This window comes from Halichoerus grypus, chromosome 12 (assembly GCF_964656455.1).
Source record: "Halichoerus grypus chromosome 12, mHalGry1.hap1.1, whole genome shotgun sequence".
NCBI classification, from domain to species: Eukaryota; Metazoa; Chordata; class Mammalia; order Carnivora; family Phocidae; genus Halichoerus; species Halichoerus grypus.
The window spans coordinates 74,398,987-74,419,061 of record NC_135723.1 but is presented as its reverse complement, the minus strand read 5'-3'; the positions used below and the strand labels follow the sequence as shown (position 1 = coordinate 74,419,061).

The 20,075-nt window shown below is 36.8% G+C and overlaps 1 protein-coding gene across 8 annotated transcripts in view; it reads right to left on the bottom strand.

Annotated features, from left to right (window-relative positions):
* ST7 (suppression of tumorigenicity 7) overlaps positions 1-20,075 on the bottom strand; it is a 233,750-nt gene that overhangs the window by 82,101 nt on the left and 131,574 nt on the right. For 5 of the 8 annotated variants that reach the window (XM_078059492.1, XM_078059494.1, XM_036077126.2 and 2 more), the window contains exons 4-9: positions 13,004-13,058; positions 12,245-12,360; positions 10,489-10,564; positions 8,239-8,307; positions 6,163-6,317; positions 3,901-3,998 (exon numbers count right to left, since the gene is read on the bottom strand). In XM_078059492.1, the coding sequence (XP_077915618.1) occupies positions 3,901-3,998; positions 6,163-6,317; positions 8,239-8,307; positions 10,489-10,564; positions 12,245-12,360; positions 13,004-13,058 (569 nt within the window). The remainder of the gene's footprint in view (positions 1-3,900; positions 3,999-6,162; positions 6,318-8,238; positions 8,308-10,488; positions 10,565-12,244; positions 12,361-13,003; positions 13,059-20,075) is intronic. The other 3 variants (XM_078059493.1, XM_036077128.2, XM_036077129.2) reach the window with 1 other exon arrangement.

The window sequence follows — 20,075 nt, the reverse complement described above, 5'->3', positions numbered from 1 at the left end:
ACCAGTTCTGACAGGGTATGGCTAAGGGGCCAGACCAAACAGTGAGCCTTATGAATTCCATTCCAAATCTACTCAAATAGGACCAGGAAAACTAGGGGAAAAAACAAACAAAAAAAGCTGAGGTTAGTAAAATAGTAAAAGTTAAAAAGAAAGAAAAAATTGTGTCCTATATCAAATGTTAAAGAGGCAAGATTAAAATGAGAACAAGCAAAAAAACTTTTCTTTCAACTTAAGAAAGCAGAAAATGCAACTCTTTTCATTTCGAATAATAAATAATACCATATAGTAAAATTCAAAAACCAGCATGCTCTCTTAGTTCTACCCACTGCCAAAACATTCTTCCAACAAAGTGCTCCATATTCTTGACTGCAAAAGGAAGCTTATTAAAGTGAGTTTTTTGAGAAAACATCTTGGGAATTCAAAATAATTAATGTGTTGCTTTTATTTTTTTATATTAATGTGTTGCTTTTAAAATTAGAAGCCACGAATCTTGACATTAAGGAGCTTACGTGTTCTTATCAATATTTACTTACAGTATCAATATTTTATTAGATCAATAATCATCTACAGTCGGACTTCCCAGAATTCCCATTCATTCTCTTTCAGGCTATCTCACCAATTAACAGTTCTCCCTTCCTTAAGGGGATTCCAGAGAATTGTTCTGAAGAGTCTACTCTACACGGAAGGCATTCCGACTCTACCATTTCTAGTTCCACCTTAAAATCTGCTCTAGGGAAGTTTCAACCAATGCATATGGGGTAGGATTGCTGTGTCTTAATGAGAAATTAGATCCTTCTGCCTCCGTGGCTTATCAGCAGGCTGCCTGGAATCCAGTGTGCTGTTTTCTGATAAAGGTTCCTCTGATAGGAACCTTTGCAGCAAAATGGTTTATGTGCCTGTTATTAAAGGAGTAAACCCCCACTGAAGTTCCCATGTATATATGACCCCTGACCTGAGAGGAGTCAGGCCTGACCATCAATTGTCTCCCACAAGGCTGAGACCAGCTGCAGCTTCAACAGACATAGGGATCCTCAACCTCCGCTCCTCCATTTGGGTGCCAGGAGTTTGTAAAGAAAAGAGCACTATAAATATTTCTCTTCAAAACACATCTCCACAATGTCCAACAGTATCTCTCCCAGGACTGTTACAAGAGTAGGGCCCATATCTATAAACCCAGTCAAAAGGCAACATGTATTGGTATTCCAATAACATAACTGATTTTTTTAAGGAAAACAACCCAAGAAACACATATATAAATACAGATACACACATATATAAATCTGTGTATGTGTATGTATATATACATATAGAGAGAGAAAGAGATTGCTTGACTTACTGATTCATTCAAGAAAAAAAAAAATCAGAAATATCCCAAAATGCCCATCAGGGGAATGGGCAAGCAAATTACATCATGCTTACATAATGGAGAGAAAATAGGGGGGAAAATGTAAGCATGCCTACCATATGCCAAGTGTGTTCATAGTATTTTATTTCATTCTCTCCACTGCTCCATCAATTACCCTTTTAGGTAAGAATCACTAACCACAATTTACAGAACACAAATGAAAAGCCCAAAAAGGAAGAAAGTTGCCCTGGGTCACAGAGCTAGTGAAGAGCAAAGCTGAGATTCACATCTAGGTTTTCTTACTCTCTGCCCAGCATTTATTCCACTGCATCCCAGATTTCCCTCCAAGATCTAAATTTGGACTAAGACAATAAATGGAATTGTAAATATAAAATAATGTTAAATAAAAGTCGAACCATAGCATAGCTGCATTGGTCTTAATCATATGAAATGGTACCAAAATTGATGATCATCAGAATGAAACGGACAGAAAAAAACTGGAATTGAAATCACTCCAGTTTGCTTCTCCTGTGAAGTTGCTTAAGCACATAATAAAGAAAATTACCAAAATCTGCCCCTCCATGCATGCCTGTCCCAGGCTAACTAAGGTTAAGAAGAAGCGATAAATTTAAAACACCTTGTTAAAGGCTGAATGTGGCTGGGCCAGTTTAAGATAAATACCCCCATCCTTCATAAAATTCTCAGCTCCTTTAGAGACAAAGGGACTGACTGGTAGAGTTTCTTCACTAGATCAAAAGATGGAATTTCTGCAACTTAAAAAGCTTTGACAGCAAGTTCATGTCTCTACAGAACTCTCCTTTTATAAAAATTAGCACTTATACTGTATAACAAACATTCTTTCAATTCTTCCCTCAACCAGAAGAATTTACTCCTGGGACATCCCCTTTGCAGTAGCTTTGCCCATTGAGCATCTATCACCTGTAGTCAAACAGAATTACCTTGGAATCCCCCTTCTCTCATTCCTCTCGTCAGGTCTGGGGGCTATCCTGCTGCTTAATGGAGGAGCCTAACCCAGGCGCGGATCTCACTCGGACCTCCCCATTATGCTGCAACTTACAGAAATAACTAGGGGTGGGCCTGAAGTGCAGCCACAAACCCCCCCATGCCAGCGTAACTGGGGATTCGTATGAATAACTGCCTTTCCAAAGATAAACCAACAAAAGGCTCACTAGGTTTACACAGTCCTGTTCTCAAACCCAAAAGCTGAGAATTGGGCAAGACACCACTCTTATCTTGACCCTTGGTTCTTTCATTTTTATAAGGGGTGGTTACCTGTTGTCTCCTGACTTCAGGAAGACAGCAGAGGCCTGAAATATTGGCAAAAGTCTTTTGAAATTGTTTTTAAAAAGAAAATGGTTTATGGGGTGCCTGGGTGGCTCAGTCGTTAAGCGTCTGCCTTCAGCTCAGGTCATGATCCCAGGGTCCTGGGATCGAGTCCCGCATCGGGCTCCCTGCTCAGCGGGAAGCCTGCCTCTCCCACTCCCCCTGCTTGTGTTCCCTCTCTTGCTGTGTCTCTCTCTGTCAAATAAATAAATAAAATCTTTAAAAAAAAAATGGTTTATAAATACAATTTCTACTGGTGTCAGTTTCTTTATGAAAAAGTATTTCTTATTTTAAAAAATGTGGAAGTAAAAGTTCCTCTACTGGTTTCCCCTAAAACTACTGTTTTGATTACTGAATAATCATCTCCCTTGGTTCTCTTTCCTTTTAAAACTCTTACCTATTTCCTCTCTTCTTGTGTTGACTACTACTAATAAAATATCCTGATTCAAGAATCTAGGAAAATGCTTGAAATGACTTCAATCAGATTGGATCATACTATTATTACATTTGAGAGTAGCAATTAGACCCAGTTTATTCAAATCTTCCTAACACCAATACGCACAAAAAAAAGTCAGCTAAAATGGCTGATCTCATTCTTGGCTTCTGGCTACAGCTCCAGAGGTTTAATAATAAGGTCATGTATTGGAATTTCCTTAATATGCCAGCCGCTCTATGGACAGCTTTCCATGTATTAGCTCATTTAATCTTCACAACAATCCTAAGCAGTAATTGCTTTTGTTATTAATATTGTTAAAGTTCTTGTTATCTGGGGCGCCTGGGTGGCTCAGTCGGTTAAGCGATTGCCTTCGGCTCAGGTCATGATCCCAGGGTCCTGGGATCGAGCCCCGCATCGGGCTCCCTGCTCGGCAGGAAGCCTGCTTCTCCCTCTCCCACTCCCCCTGCTTGTGTTCCCTCTCTCGCTGTGTCTCTCTCTGTCAAATAAATAAATAAAATCTTAAAAAAAAAAAAAAGTTCTTGTTATCTATTCCCATTTTATAGATGAGGAAGCAGGCCCAGAGCCGTTGAGTCACTTGCCCAAGATCACTCATCCAGCACACTGGGAGCTAGAGCTGAAGCCCAGACTGGCCGGCTCCAGCACCCATGGGACCACCGCACCGTCACTGGCGCTCTCTGCTATGGCCATGCAGTTGGCTCCTCCTTCTCGAAGTCAGGTACATTGCTCCTGTTCCCAAACACAAATTCAAACTCACATCTCTCATCATTTTCACTGCTTCCCTGGTCCTCCCGAGTCTTCTGGCACACATTGCTAGCCTTCTTTTGATGTAGACCAAGACATTAGTATCTCGTCCTGAAGAAGGAAATATAAAATACCAAAATTTAAAAATACAAAAGCTTTCAGCTGAGCAGCAAGAAAAAAATACAGAGGCTCATTTGCCATGCCCTTAAAGGAAAACCTCAGAGAGAACAGAGCGCTCCTTTGGCTTTTTCTTACTGCCAGGCGCACTGACAACTTTGCTAATAGTAAAATGCATACAGTGTAGTCAAAATACTTAGATTTCCAAAGGTCAAATCATGTGACTGATTACCTAATCCATGCTTTTGAGTTAGAATGTTGAGTTATTTGATAAATAAAATCATCTGCCACAAAGTGCTGGGAAAATGAACATACCCACATTGAATGTGGTTTACAAGCAAGAATTCCATATTCTTCAAGTCTGCATGCTTTTGGTAGAGATGCAAAGAGGTGAATCTCAGGTTGCATCCTGATGAACTATTTTTTTTCCTTCTTGACATTAAGTCTGGAGAAGCCTCATCTTGAACTTCTGTTTTATATTATTCTTTCCCTAAAACTAGTGACATCATAATCATCTCCAGGTCCCCAAAGCAGTCTATTTTAGATGGCAATATAACACATTCCAGATATGACAATAGAGTACGCAACAAAATGAAAACTACCCTAGTGTTAGAGAAAGCACTGACAAGCTAACTAGTTATAATAATAGTCACTAAAATGGCTCTTAAAAAGTACATTAACAACTTCTCATCTTAATCTTTTATTTAATTATATGTCATTTTGGATATGTTTCTAGACCAGTGAGAACATGCATGCATTTAATCCTCAATAAAATTACCATGTTTTAGAAAAATATGACACACCTGTTATAGATTAAGTACATGTATAATATGCAGCTATTAAAAGATGTTAAGACCAAAGTCCTAACATTTCAAGTTTTAAACAATGAGAACAAGATGTGTGCTGAAAATCTGCCAAGTGCCTACAAATTATTTTAAAGATGTGATTATATTTTTTGGATAGATTTAGGCAACAGGTTGAAAGGATTTAATTTACAGAAGAAAAGAAATAAAGAAAATTTCTTAAGTTATATTATAGGTAATGTAATTTTATGTGTTAATTCTCATTTAGTTCACCAAATAGACCTTACTATACAAATGCCTTCAAAATTCATTGTTATAATTTTTTTTAAAAAGCAATAGATATGTGATTCGAGACTTGATTAACATACATACTGCAGAATGCAAATAAAAACTCATGTATTATTGTGTTGTGTGGACATACTCATGTATACACACAAAGATCAAAGATCTTCCTGTACCTTAGTCATAAGGACTAATGCACTCATTCTCTGCACCAAATCCAAGTTTAGCACTAAAATTTAATTTTATAATCTCAATATGAAGGAGATGCAATCCTACTCTCCAAGATGCAGGAGGGGAAAATGAGGTGAGAAATTCCACTTTAAGGAAACAACCTAAAGTCTGAATAGACGATGAAAGGATTATTAAATTTCTACTTAAACAACCAAAAAACTGACAAGTCAGCAGCTCCAGGAATTCCAGAAACAATTTTTTTGTCTTGTTTTTATACCATTCCCCCAAAATATCACTGACCCTCTGTTTAGTGTACTAAAGTGAAAGGCCTCATTTTAAAGAGTTATCTTAAATAAAAGCAGCCACTATTTTTAATATAAAAAAGATAAATAATTACAAACTCATGGCTTTTTATCTCTGGAAGCCAATACCAATGAGCTAAATACTGAGATAATCACCAATAACTATGATATTCTTAGTTGTTCTATTTCAACCCATGCTGTAGAAGACTTGTAAGAGAAAACCTCTGATTACATTAACATAAATTTAAGTCCTGTTTCCCAAATAGGCCTTAGGTTATGGGGCAGAGAAACAACTAATAAACAGAAATATATAAGAATTCTGAGGAGAAAAAAAGGTTACCATTAAAGGTTATTACCATTTATTTCTAGAGTTAAGGATCTAAAGATTAGGAAAGAATCTGAAAATGAATGTGAACAGTAATGAAGCTATAGTTAATTATATACTGTACTCTTATGGGAAGGGAAAAAAATAATAGAAAGGCAAAAACTAGTCTTTATTTTCATCTCTGAGAATCATATTTTGAACTGGCCTGAACATTTGTTCTGATTAATCATGCTACAGTTCTGACCCCCAACACGTCAGCCTGGAGAAAACCTTACTATGTTGGGCTTCATACTGGGATCCATGATGCTGTAGCTGCTGAGAACGCCGGTAACAGCCGTCTCCAGCCTTCAGGGCCTGCTTGAACAGCTTTTCTGCTTCCGCGATGGTTGTTGCTTCCTCTTCAGCCAAGAGAATATAAGCAGTCGCACACCTGTCCATTCAGATGATAGCCACCATCAATTACAAATCCAAGGACATTGTCACAGCTGGAGGAGTGCATGCAGAAGGGCAAGGAGTTATGCCGAAACATGCAGAGTGGCCAACTGGTTCATGCACCCCTGGTTTGTAGTTGTTGACACAAAATAATGACACAAAAGAAATGCCTATATTTTAGCTTGAAAGGTAGGATGTGTAGTGTTAGGAACATGGGGCTCACAAATGGACTCTGCCCCTTATTAGTGTGTCACTTTGGGCAAGTTATTACTCTGCCTCCCTGATGGAGCACAACATGAAATCGATTTGTTCACAGTGTTGTTGCGAAGGTTAAGTAAGGTGATGCATGTGAAGTGCTCAGTACAGTAGCCGCATGGGGTACACACTCAGTCAGTGTTAACCGGCAATGGCAATGACAAGAGCTGTTGGGAAAGATCTCCTTCCAGCTCTCCAAGTTAGAGATCCTACAGACAAGTTTCCTTCTATTCACTAAACATGGATTCTCTGGAATCTAAGGATTTCTTCAGAATCAGAAGTTCATTAAATCGGATCAATTACTCATTAAAAAAAAACAGCGCTTCGACATTTCATTACAGTCAGCACTGATTTTCTGGGTCAGAGAAGAACACTAGAAGAACCTACAGGTAGTGTTATTTCTGAAGAGCTCAAAATCTGATTCAGCCTCAGCAGCGAACAAGAGTTCAATCTCACACCTTTAACAGTAATAGCTACCACCACCTGTTGCTCAGTATATAGTAAGCACTGTACCAGGCACTTAACATATATCATCTCATTTAATCCTTTCAACAACCTCTAAGCTAGGAAGCTGGAAAGGATAAGCAGTTAACTAACAAACAAGGGGAACTCTTGGAAATTTCAACCTTCCCCATCATACCAGAACAACCCGACTGCCAAAGAAAGGGAATGTGATAGGAAACAGTGAGGCCGGAGTCGACCATACAGGTCCCAATCTGCATAGATCCCTCTGCTTTCCTTCTTCCCCACTGCCTCTCTTGTGGTCATTTCCCTACTTGTCAGAACCTCCATCAGACCACAAGAGAGAAAATAAACAGAAAGTGAAACCAAATGTTACTTTTACCATTCATAAACTGCAACAGCCCAGCTAGGAAAATGAGGCTGAACTTATAGCCAATGGGAGGTTTGGGGTGACTAGTTAATCTTAGCCTTGAAGAGGAGTCTTGTCAATTCTTTGGTCAGTCCCTCTAATTTCATGCAGGACTGATCAATGGGGCTTTAAACACAATGTGGGGCAGTAGGGGGAAAAAATGCCCAGAAAAATGCTGTAAAACCAATTAACTATGGAGGGCAGCAGATATAGGACTTAGAAAGAACAATAATGATGCTGAAACTGCCCAGCGATTCACTAGAGAAAATAACTGGGACAGGCATCAGGAAGCGCTACTTAAGGCTTCAGATGCTGACATATAAATATGGGTCAAGGGTAATGAAGTGAAAACTGAGATTATAATACTGAGTGGTGGATATAGTATCAGAGGAATTAGTTATAAGATTATAGTTGGTGGGCTGGGAATTCAAGACAGGTGGGGGCAAGTTACGTGCTTTCTTTCTTTATATTTCAAATAGTATTCTTAGGAGGAGAGGCAGAGTAGCACTACTAGCCAAGAAAACATGTATCTATGTGGAAAGTCATGAGTCTGGGGTAGAAACATGCTAAGAGCTTGTGAGTGAAGGAGAAAGAGCAATAGAAGTGCTAATGGTTGGGGAGTACAGAACGACGGCTCAGCTCGATGGAAGATAGAGATGATGCATCCTTGTCACAACACAATACACAGACAGAAGCAAGAAAGTATGGTGATGGGGGTGTCAACCATCCAGATATCTGCTAGAAGAAGTCTCATTTGGTTAGAAGTAGGGCACCCGACAGGTTCTTGACTTACTTTGGTAACAATTTTATCTCCCAGATGGTAGAGGAAGCAATTAGGGGAACTTCAACTCTGGACCTAATTCTGACCAAGAAGAAAAAAATAGTTGGTGAAATGAAAATTGATAGGAACATTCAGAGAGAGTTACTATGTCATTTTGGATTCAGGATAATCAGAGAGGGTAATGTGGACTTCAAAAACTTCAAAGAAAAGAGGTATGATTCAATGGCATGAGACTCTGAAGGAAAAAAATGGTTTAAGAGGGTCGGGCAGCTTCCAAATATCCAACTATGACCATAGTCACAAATGAGCCTCTCAGGAAGAAAAGAGGGGTGACAATTAAGTAACCAATATGGCTGCACAGAGATCTCTCACAAGGTCAGATTCTTAAAGGACATGTAAAAAAAGATGGAAAGAGGGCATGTAATGAAGGACTACAAGAGAGTGGAATGAGCTAATAAGAATAATGTCAGGAGAGCTAAAATTCCAAATTAGCTTAAGCTTGCAAAGCAAAATAAAGACACAACAAAATGCTAAAGACAACCATCTATTCCCTGTTTTTAAATTACTTTTAAAGCCCTATTACCACCCCCATTTCTCTATAACCATCGCAAAAATAAATAAGCAAAAAAGACAAACAACACAACAACCACATGAAAACAAGACAAGTTTGTAGTTAGTAGCAGCAGATAATAAAGAGAAAGCAAAACTCTGTAACTCCTATTTTTTTCCTGGTTTCTCTATCAAGGAGCATGATTGTCGGGCTGAAAAAGGGAGAAGAAATTAAACTCTAACATGGGTAAAAAGATGTAAGATAGCAAATAACTGAACTATTCTAAATGAATTACCGTACTGGGATGGGCAAATCCCAGGAAGCCAACAGACCCCATAGGAAGGGAAGTGCTCTCTGTGGATAGTTAAGGAATCACAAAGAATGGACAGGTGCTAGAAGATGAGATGATAAATGCAGTAAAAATGTTCAAAAAGGGAAGAAGGCAGACTTCCCAAACTACAGAACAGTGACTTGTAAAGATATTCTAATGGATTATTAAAGGGATGGTCTCCAAGCACTTTTAAAAGAAAGTAGTGAACACTAGAAGCTAGCTTTAATTCACTAAGAATAAATAAATCAGGTTGTGCTAGCTTAATTTGCTTTAAAGAATTTACTACACAATAAAGATCCATAGCTACAACTGGCATTCTTAAGATCAAAATGCAGAAATATGAGCTGAGTCACAAGTGTAACTTGGGTGGCTTAGTAATTGGCTGAACAACACCAAAGGATGATGAGTCATGAAGACATGAACCTGGAGGATAGTCTGTATATGTCATGTCACAGGGTTCTGTCCCTGATCCTGACATTTTTATCAGAAACATGGATGACACACAGAAGGCAGGCATATCAAATTTGTAGATGACAAGAAACTAGAAAATAAATATGTTGTATGACAGAATCAGAAACCAAATAGATCAACAGGTTACAATGGTAGGATTTCCAACTCTCAAGTAAATCTTTTTTCCTAAGACCTCTGATGAAGATTCTGTAACCTTCTTCAAAAAAATCATAAAATAGTTTAACAATGACCACTTGGCAGGGAGAGTGTCGAGGTGATTCAAACACCAGATGGGTGGTTGAGCTAAATGACCTTTAAGGCCTCTGCCAACCCTGAGATTTTATGACTCCAATTTTAAGAATCTTTCCCATTTTCTGAGATCTCCAGAAGATATTTCCCAGCCTTCCTTGGTAACCCACAGCATGTTTGACAACACTAACGACAGCATTTCGTCTTATCTTTGTCTTGATCTTGAAATACTTTTAAAGTGCAATTTTTTTCACCTTATGTTTTTGTTCTCTTTTCCCCACTAGCAGAAGCTCTACCTAAAAAATGTGATGGCACAGATGAGCATTCTACATCTGAAAAAAATCTCCCCGTCAATGTTTTAGATACGTAAAGAACTGTATTTATTTTATGCCCTTACAATATCCCACAGGTAGTCCTTAAAGGGCTTGGAGGCCTTGGAATAGCCCTTGGAAGCTATTTAATTTAGGGTCATAGCAAAACCACTGAATTGCTCTCTAAGATGACTAAAACCACCATCACATGGATGTCCTTCACAAAAAAACTTTTTGACAAATTAATAACTCCCAAAACAATCCTCAAGTTCAAATGCATAATTTAACTTAAGTATTCTATTAATGGCAACTGAATACATTCATCAAAGGATGAGATTTCCTTTTTAAAAGCAAGATTTCCCCCCACTTACTCGTTTATTTCTAAGGCTTCATGAGCTGCAGAAATTCTAGCTTGGGGGTTTCTTTCTCTCCAGGCTTTCTGCATTACTATTTTAGAAAAAGAGAAAAAAGCAAGTCCATCAATACACATACTTTGGAAGACTCAACACAGGACAATAGTTAAATTAATAGCTTTCAGCTTGAATACAAGACAGTATTTCACTTACCAAAAAAGTCAGCCCAAATCTCCAAAGTCACACAAATATTCCAATTTGCTATTCCACTGTCCTTCAGTAGATGATATAAAACCTTTCTTGAGCTCATAAAATTACAGATCTAAATCTTATAGATATGGTCTATAATTTTAGAGACTTAATCTTGATGAAGATTTCTTTTTTTTTTTACTGAAGTATTAGTTGATATACAATGTTACAGGAGTTTCAAGTGTGTAACATGGTGATTCTCTAAGTCTACATGTTATGCTATGCTCACCATACTAAGGTTTCTTAAGAAAGGATAAGACATTCTAAAAGAGATTTAATATTTCTTTTGCTCATTAGTGTCATTTGTTGTTAAGAAACATATATTATTTTACCCCTTTTGAGATGAGATTGCTACTAATCTCTTCCTTCTACTTAGACACAACATAATTTCTATTGATCATTTTCCCGAACTCTACAGGCTCTGGGTATTAGGACATTTTAAAACCATTTGAAGAATTAGGAGTTGGATCAGAAAAAAAAAAGTGCTTTAGTCTTTTACTTAACATGTCTATCTGTTCCCAAAGTTTGCTGCAAACACAGTTTTTATATACCAGAGCAGTTTTTATATATATTGTGGAAAGCTCAATGCCTGGAATATTTATGTTCCACCATGGCAAGGAGTACCTTTTAAAAAAGAGCAACCATCTCCATATTTGTTTTATAAATACGTATATTCTAAGTTAGCTTCTTAGGTGCATGTACATATTCCCCTTTTTAAAGATTTTTTTCACCTATTTAAGTTTGGTAATATAAACAGTATCAGTGGAATGATTTGGACCTCAAACAATGTGAAATGCATGCCAAACAAAGCCTTTACTAGGATGGAAAACAAATATGGATTCTAATAGCTAAAGCCATGCCCCCATTCAGTGATAGTGAACCTATAAATAGGCATACAAATCACTACAATATATTCATTTATCATTTGGATTCACTGAATCCCAATTTCTAATTATAATATCATCAAAGAGACATGACCCTTCATCCTACCTCAACCAAGGATTCAATTAGCCTTATATAAGATTTATATTTCCTTAAAATATGTAAATCCAATGTCAGTATATTTTTTTAAAGGGTGTTTTAAATTATAACAAGAAGATTTGTTTCTACATTGATACTTCATTGTGATAAATCCTTTATTTAAGTATCAGAATTCTGGGTTCCACTAGTCAATCTTCAATTTAATATTTTATATATTGGGGTTTTTGTAGAGCAGATATTCTAAAAGTGGTAACCTTAAGTACTTAAACCAAAAAGCCATTCCACTCAGGATCTATCTAAAAGATTGTCCAGGGGCGCCTGGGTGGCTCAGTCATTAAGCGTCTGCCTTCGGCTCAGGTCATGATCCCAGGGTCCTGGGATTGAGCCCTGCATCGGGCTCCCTGCTCGGCCGGAGGCCTGCTTCTCCCTCTCCTACTCCCCCTGCTTGTGTTCCCTCTCTTGCTGTGTTTCTCTCTCTGTCAAATAAATAAATAAACTCTTTAAAAAATAAAAATAAAAATAAATAATAAAAGATTGTCCATACTTGCATCTGCAGGACGCAGGTGGTCTGAGTCACAAGTAAAGAATGTCTGGTGGTCTTGGGCAGAGAGATTCATGTCATAGTAAGTCAAAGGCTCTCGTCCTGTCACCCAAGTATACCTGGTAAAGGGGAAATAGATGGTCAGACACTTTGAGAGAAGAAAGCAAGACCTACAAAATATTAAGCTGCATAGGAGTTGAACTAGAAAAACATTAACTGGAATATTAAAACAGCTTTGCCAATTGAATGAAAAAAATTTTTTTAATCATCCTGTTCTCCCTTTAGGAAGTACATCAGCAGGAAAGAAGTAAACATTTTCCTCTATATTTTTGTCTAAAAATTTTACTAGCACTAGCTAATGAAAACTTTCCCTAATTATATCATGAATAGACATTTTCCAAAAGCCATGAAAATTCTGATATGCCTAATTACTCTGCAAAATTAAATTCCAACATAACTCCTGTGACATCTTCATAACCATGTTCTAGGTAAACTTCAAAATATTTTGATTGTATAATGCATAATGAAATGAATAACTGCGATAGAAAATTTCTAAAAACTACACATCTTTATATGTTATCCCAATTCCAATTCCAAAAATATTTATAAAACAGAAAAATCAAAACATTTGAGGATTGTATCAAAAAATAGAAGCACTACCCAGACTGTTACAATGACCCCTAAATGAACCAGCATAAGCATTTGCTGCTGTCTACTCTCTGAACTAGACCCATTTGTTTCCCAACCTGTCAAAATGCTTACCGATTATATTCAGCACCCCTAAATAAATTTAGTGGATTTCGCCATACTTTGCATTCTGCAACAAAGAGAAATATGAAAATGTTACACATAGTCCAGAGACATTACAAGCTAATTAATTCAGCAAACCACCCTTCCTGGCCATTTGATAAGATAATTTTATTCTCTATCCTCTACATGGGAAGCAATATGGAAAAACTCTGAGTGGCTAAATCAGGAAACATAGCTCAGGCACCAGGACTTTAGAAAGTTTCTCCTACTAATCTTTCTGGGCCTAAGCTTCCTCATTTGCTAAATTAAGGTATAAGCCAAAATCAGCTAATTCATTACTTCAATAGTCATCAAGAGGTCTAAACAAATTCTATGAATTTACTTCTAAAATTACAGGTAGAAGGTATAGGAAGAAGTAAAACTACTTTCTATTACTCTAAAATATATCTTAAAATAACTCCTAAATAAGCCTAACTTAAGCTCTAGAGTATAATATGCAAGTGCCCTAGATTTTTATTTAGGGTCTTTGTTAATACTGATCTTGTGATAATTCACCAGATTGCTTTTTACATTGCCATAAAGTAGTAATTAGAAAATTAATAAAGGTATTTTAGGGAGAAATGCTATGAAAATATAAGCATTAACACTATTTGCTTATATAGATACATGTATTAACCATTATACTAATATTACAATTCTAGCATGTACTAATAGATTATACATCTTTCTTATACAAAGATTGCAGAAATTTAGAACCACAGGACTTAGAAAAGTCAATCATTAATTTTTAAGACTGTCTTATAAGTGTATGACTAATAAGCTATAATTCTTTTTAAACAGCCTATGATTAAGACTTTCTACTGATTCAGAATACATTTCTTTGAATGAATAATGTTTTATTAGAAAATAAAATCAGTTAACAGTACTTAAAATATCTGTGTGTGTGTAGTCCACCAAAAAACACACCCGAAGACATATATATACAAAAGTGAACAATTATTGCAGAAATCAAAAGAATATTAAAAGCCATGAGTGATTCATTAAGATTCTCAGTCCTATTATATACAACATCCATCCTTCCACCCATCTACCCATCCATCCATCCAACCATCCATCCATCCAATGAGCACTCAGCACTCAATGGGGAAAACAAACAAGCAAAGCACTATTACAATACAGCATGAAAATGAAGAACATAAAACACTATAGAAACACTGTGTGTAATCTCAATACATTCTTGTTAAAATAGTGAATGAAGGGTATACATATAACAGGAAGACATGTTTTCATTTAAAGAAGGTAAATTTATCTTTAAATTAGGACTGGAGCCCGCCTAAAATTTGCTCAATGTTTATAAATAATGGCGCTAAATTTTCTGACACTTAGCTTAACTCGACATTTAGGAAATGATCTTTGCTCAGTTAGTTCAGCATCTTTGAATTTTGTTCCTGAGAAACTGAAATTCAATGGCTGTCACTTCATATGGTACTAAACAGAAAATTATGCTTTTCTTAAATAATTACTCTTTTTCCAGATGTAAAGGCCCTTAGAGGGGTCACTAATGAACTCGATCAGAGCTCATGGCTTGAATCACACCAGTGAGCCAAACAACCAGCATTCCCACCATCTCCTCAGAGGATGTCTTTTAAGATCCAAAGTGCTCTTCTTAAAGCGTTATGGATATTGCAAGGTTAGAATTTAGCATATAACAAACACGCACACATATTTATGTACAAAGGATGCTCGTGGTGGCATTATTTGCAAGAAAATGGAAGCATTTGGGGAGATGCCTCTGCCCCACTGAATTTCATCTGAAATATTAGTAAAAAGGTTATGGCAAATAATTTGTCTCCACTGAATACATTATTCTATTTGCCTCAAAGGACAAGCACTGTTCAAATATCAATTGACAAACTATAAAGCAAAACGCCTTCAACTAAAATTTCAACTCTATTATATGTTGGATACAAATGAAATTACTTCTAAATAAAAATGACTGCAAGAGAGATGGTGTATATACCTAAAATATTTTTGAGCAGTATCTAAAGATGCGATATTCATTTAAGAAGTGCCACAATATAGCCAGCAGGGGGTGCCGCAAACATTTTGAAATGTTTTTACAGCTTGTAACAGAAAACTGAACTTTCAAAAAAGTCACTGCTAATATTAGTGTCATACATGTGGTCTGTACTCAGTTTCTTTAACTATCCCTGAAGCTTAGAAATGAGGGTCTAAGTAACTTTAACAGATGTAAAATATTCTGAATGAGAAAAAATATGTGACACAGAACTATATAAGAAATGTCTTCATTAGCTATATCCTTCAAACTGGTGCAAAACCGGAATAATTTTTTCAAAGAAATAAGCAACTAGAGGTCGAATACGAACACATCAAAGTTTTACCTCAAATTAGGTCACAGCTATGTTAAATTTCTTCTTTGCTACTTTGTTTCATAATCTTACCACTACTACAAAAACTCGGTCTGGAATTACTCTAGAGTACATAACCCATAAATATCAGACTGCCTGATGGTTTCGTGATATGGACAGAGGTTGTAAATGCCAAATGTATTAGAATGTGAAGATTTAAGTCAAGAAGTTCAACTCAGATATCCAGAGGGTAAGAGTTTTTCCACATGAGGTCCAGTTTCTTACCTTATTCATGTCTTTGAGAAATAAATTCTTTAAGTCAGAATTAAAATTTTACTTCCAAAAGGAAATTTGCATTCTCCATTAATATCAACAATTTCAGTGCCCTTTAGAAGACCTAAGAGTTGACAGGGACTCCATCAAGGGCTTGCTGACATTAATAGTCCAATTAAAAATATGCCCCAATACAATAAACATACTGTCTATGGTTCCATCTCTAGCAGCCCACAGAAGAGTCTCTATCTACAAATCCTGACAGACATATTCAGACCTCAGCATGCATGCAAGAATGTAGTTCAAGAGGAAGAGAAGCACTAAATATGGGAATAGTACTTGTTTAGTTCCCCAAGTCTGCAGAACAGATTTCCCCCTTTGTGATAACAGGATGATTATAAGTTTTTATGTGGGAGACAAAGAAAATAAAAAAAAATAATAATGCTTACTGCCACCAAGGACTTCTCAAATCAAGCACCAATCTTGTCTTCAGCCTCCCCTCTCACCATTCCCTACTAAAACTTGCCATCCCAGTGACAGTTATATCATGCCTTTTGTACTCAGTCACTCCTCTAGAATCCCCACCCCACCACTCACAGGACTGTGTGGTTTAAACATATATAGAATGGCATTTTGCATTAGTCCCAAGGCTGGGCCCTGGGTAATAAAATTAAATTAAATTTAAAAAATTAAATTAAAAAAAAAGAGGAGCTTACAGCCTTGGTAGAAAAATAGAAAGGGCATCCAGCTGAAGAAGCTCTATAGAAGGAATAATGCACTGACAGAACCACAGACTTTCCCTTTGTCACAGTCCTCAAAGAAAAAGAGAACTTAATTCTCAGAAAAACCAAGACGCTCCGAAGTCACAGAGCTTTTATTTACATGGAAGAAAATATTATTCTCTACATCCAATTCATTTAACTCTGAGAACCTTTTGTCCCAAAAATTAAAAAAAAAAAAAAAAGATATAAAATCTTCACTTCCAGGGCCTTCAAATATATAAATTATTAATTCACAGCCTAGGAAGATTTGTTTTACTAAAAAGTTACCACCTCTTCCCAGAATCTAAAATCTAATAATGATGGTAATATTATTACAAAGAGCAGCAATAGCAATCTTTGTCCTAACTAACAGCCCGATATTCGTGGAGCCTTTCTAGAAGAGGTTTTAAAGCTCAAGTCATCTATATTCCTTACATACACTAGTAAGGGGCCTATAGTAGGCCCTTTCTACAGAAGAGTAAAGCATAGAAAAGCTATGTAATTTCCCCATGGTTCATAGTAAATGAGATTAAAGGCTGGTGTCCAGACTAACCAACAACCACCCGCTATATGCAACAGACCCATTACCCTGCAACATCATATCTCAAAAATCCTATGACTTCATCAATTAAATTTTCCACTAGAAAAACAGTTTCAAAAACTCCTCTGGGGAAATGTTAGGCACTTTTAAACAATACTTTTAAACATTTTGGTTCCAAAGTACAACAGAAAAGGGCCCTAGATAAAGTTTCATCAGATGTATTATGACAATCAAGATTAACCCCAAGCCAATGTCTGACACATGATTCTGCCATATATTTATTAGCTTTGATATCTCAGAAATGAATACCCAATTCTCTATTTCATACAAGTTATTCTTAATCATTAAGAGTAACAATATCCATTCTCTTAAGTAATTAGGCTTTAGTTTTTTTCATAACCTTTGAAATAATTATTTTGGAAGTTTAATAAGTAGCAGTAAAGGCACAAAGTAACATGTAGGTAGCTTTCAACTCAACAAATACAGAATGAGAATAGGTATAAAAAATGATGAGTTTCGGGCACCTGGGTGGCTCAGTTGGTTAAGCGACTGCCTTCGGCTCAGGTCATGATCCTGGAGTCCCTGGATCGAGTCCCGCATCAGGCTCCCTGCTCGGCAGGGAGTCTGCTTCTCCCTCTGACCCTCCCCCCTCTCATGTGCTCTCTCATTCTCTCTCAAATAAATAAATCTTTAAAAAAAAAAAAAATGATGAGTTTCAAGACCATTTTTATTGATCTGCTCTATTCAAGACAGTGTACTACTCTCTTCAAGTACTGCTAAGATGGTTAAATCTTTATTGTATCTCTCATACATTTCTCATTATTTCTGACCTAAGTCAATCAACTCAACCAAATAATGTGGAAATTGTGAAATAAGTTTATTAAATAAAGGTTCACCAGGGACTAAAACTGTTTTAGGCATTTTCACCATTCAACTGGAGATCAAATCTATACTAGAACATAAATTTTAGTAGCAAAAGATTTTAAAAGATGTAATAAGCAGGCGCCTGGGTGGCTCAGTTGGTTAAGCGACTGCCTTCAGCTCAGGTCATGATCCTGGAGTCCCTGGATCGAGTCCCGCATCGGGCTCCCTGCTCGGCAGGGGGTCTGCTTCTCCCTCTGACCCTAACCCCTCTCATGCTGTCTCTCATTCTCTCTCTCTCAAATAAATAAATAAAATCTTAAAAAAAAAAAAGATGTAATAAGCATTGGCTAAGAGAATCACTTCAACACATATAGATGTGGCAAGGACAACTGAGTTCCCCTAATTGAGATGATTAAAGAGCAACCCCAAAGGTCCTGGACATGTAGCAATTTGCAATTTTGCCAAGGAATATACTTGAAATGCAAGCACTGAAAGGACTGGGCATAAAAGTGAGTCACTGAGCTGAGAGTAAACCTCATTGAACCCACAGCCATATCTCCATGGGGCTGGTCCCCATCATATTCATAGAGAAGTCAGTTCATCTGGAGGACACTGCCTGATGATGGTTGTCCTCTGACTTGCTATTTCTGAATGACCTCATTTATTCCTCAAAGTACTCTGTGAAGTAGATACTGTTGTTACTACCATGTATGCAAATTAAGATACAAAGGAAGGTTAAGTGACTCACCCAAGGTCACACACTGTAAGTGATGGAGCCAAGATTAGGGCAACATCTATCTGACCCCAGAGCCTGAGCTCTCAACCATCAGCAATCCTACCACTGAGCTGTTTCTAAGTAAGTTTGGCTAATGTCACTTCTGAAATAACATCATGTATGGTAGTACAGGTTTTTAATGAAATTATTTACTTCACCAGTTTAGTAATTACATTAGTATTGAGTTTATAGACCTCACAGAGGATCTAGACTAAATTTTTTAGTTGGGGCTTGAGACTTTGGACTCCAAAGCAAGACCACCTAGGTTGTTACCAGCCATATGACCTTGGACTGACCTTGGGCAGATGACTTAACTTGCCTGTACCTCAGTTTCATCAACCATATAACAGAGATAATAACAGTACCTGCTTCTTATATATATACTCATACATACTATGTACATATATAAGATATATATTAAGATTAAATGAGACTAAAATGAAATGATTTGAGACAGGAAGAGAAGCAACTATAACCAGAGTTTTTCTAAAGATTCAGTTCTATGCAAGAGGATACTAAGGTATCTAAGAGAATCTAAACTTGACTTTGACAAGGATACTTCTCATGTGCTGAAGCACCCTGCACTTTTCCAAATATCTTGAAGATGAATGCTGCCAACCTTTGTCTTTATGACACCTTACTCAAGAACAGGACAAATTATCAAACAGATGTTCCCATGAACCCAAATTCAAAATATTACTGGTCCCTGAGAATTCCTTCCCTTCAGACAGGGAGAAGTTGGCCACATTTTAAATCCCTATACATCATCAGCTCATAAGTTGAGTTGAATTAAGAAATGGCAGTGAGAACACGGTGACATAGCAAATACATCAGCAGGGTTTATGATGAAAAATGGTGGGTTAGCTCCCCAAGAAAGCAAAAAGATGAAATGTTCATAAATGTTAACCTAAGCCAAACAACCTAAAATTTGGCTAGCTTAAGAAGCTTTATAGTTAGCTACATTTCTTCTCTGATCCACAGATAAACATTACTACAGATTTTAAAAGAGTCTGCACTCAGGCCAATTTGTACAGAAACAAAAGTTAAAGAAGGTACGAACAGCCCACCCATAACAATCACAATCCTCCCACTCCCCATTCCCCTACCCCAAATCATTCTTAAGTAGGCCAGGTCTTTCAGCTCTTAACCAAAAGAAATGATTCCTTAAGAAAAGAGCTACACTATGAGTTTTCATATAGATCAATGTTTATAACTGGTATTTTCAGGGGTTTTTGAAGCTTTTTCAATGATTTTTCTCAAATAAGTAATTAAACTGCCTTTGCCAATATCTGTGGGACTTTGTTAGCCATGTTGTATTTCATGTAAGATTCACCAAAGAGCTGTCTGTCATTCTCCAAGAAAATCAAAAGATTCACCCTTTTGTTATTAAGGCAACAGCCATTTTAATATTATTAAGGGAATAGGAATTGTTAAACAAATTCCTCTATTTTAAGAAATGTATTATTAATTACCCTCAGCTTTGATTTTCTTTTTCCTTTAC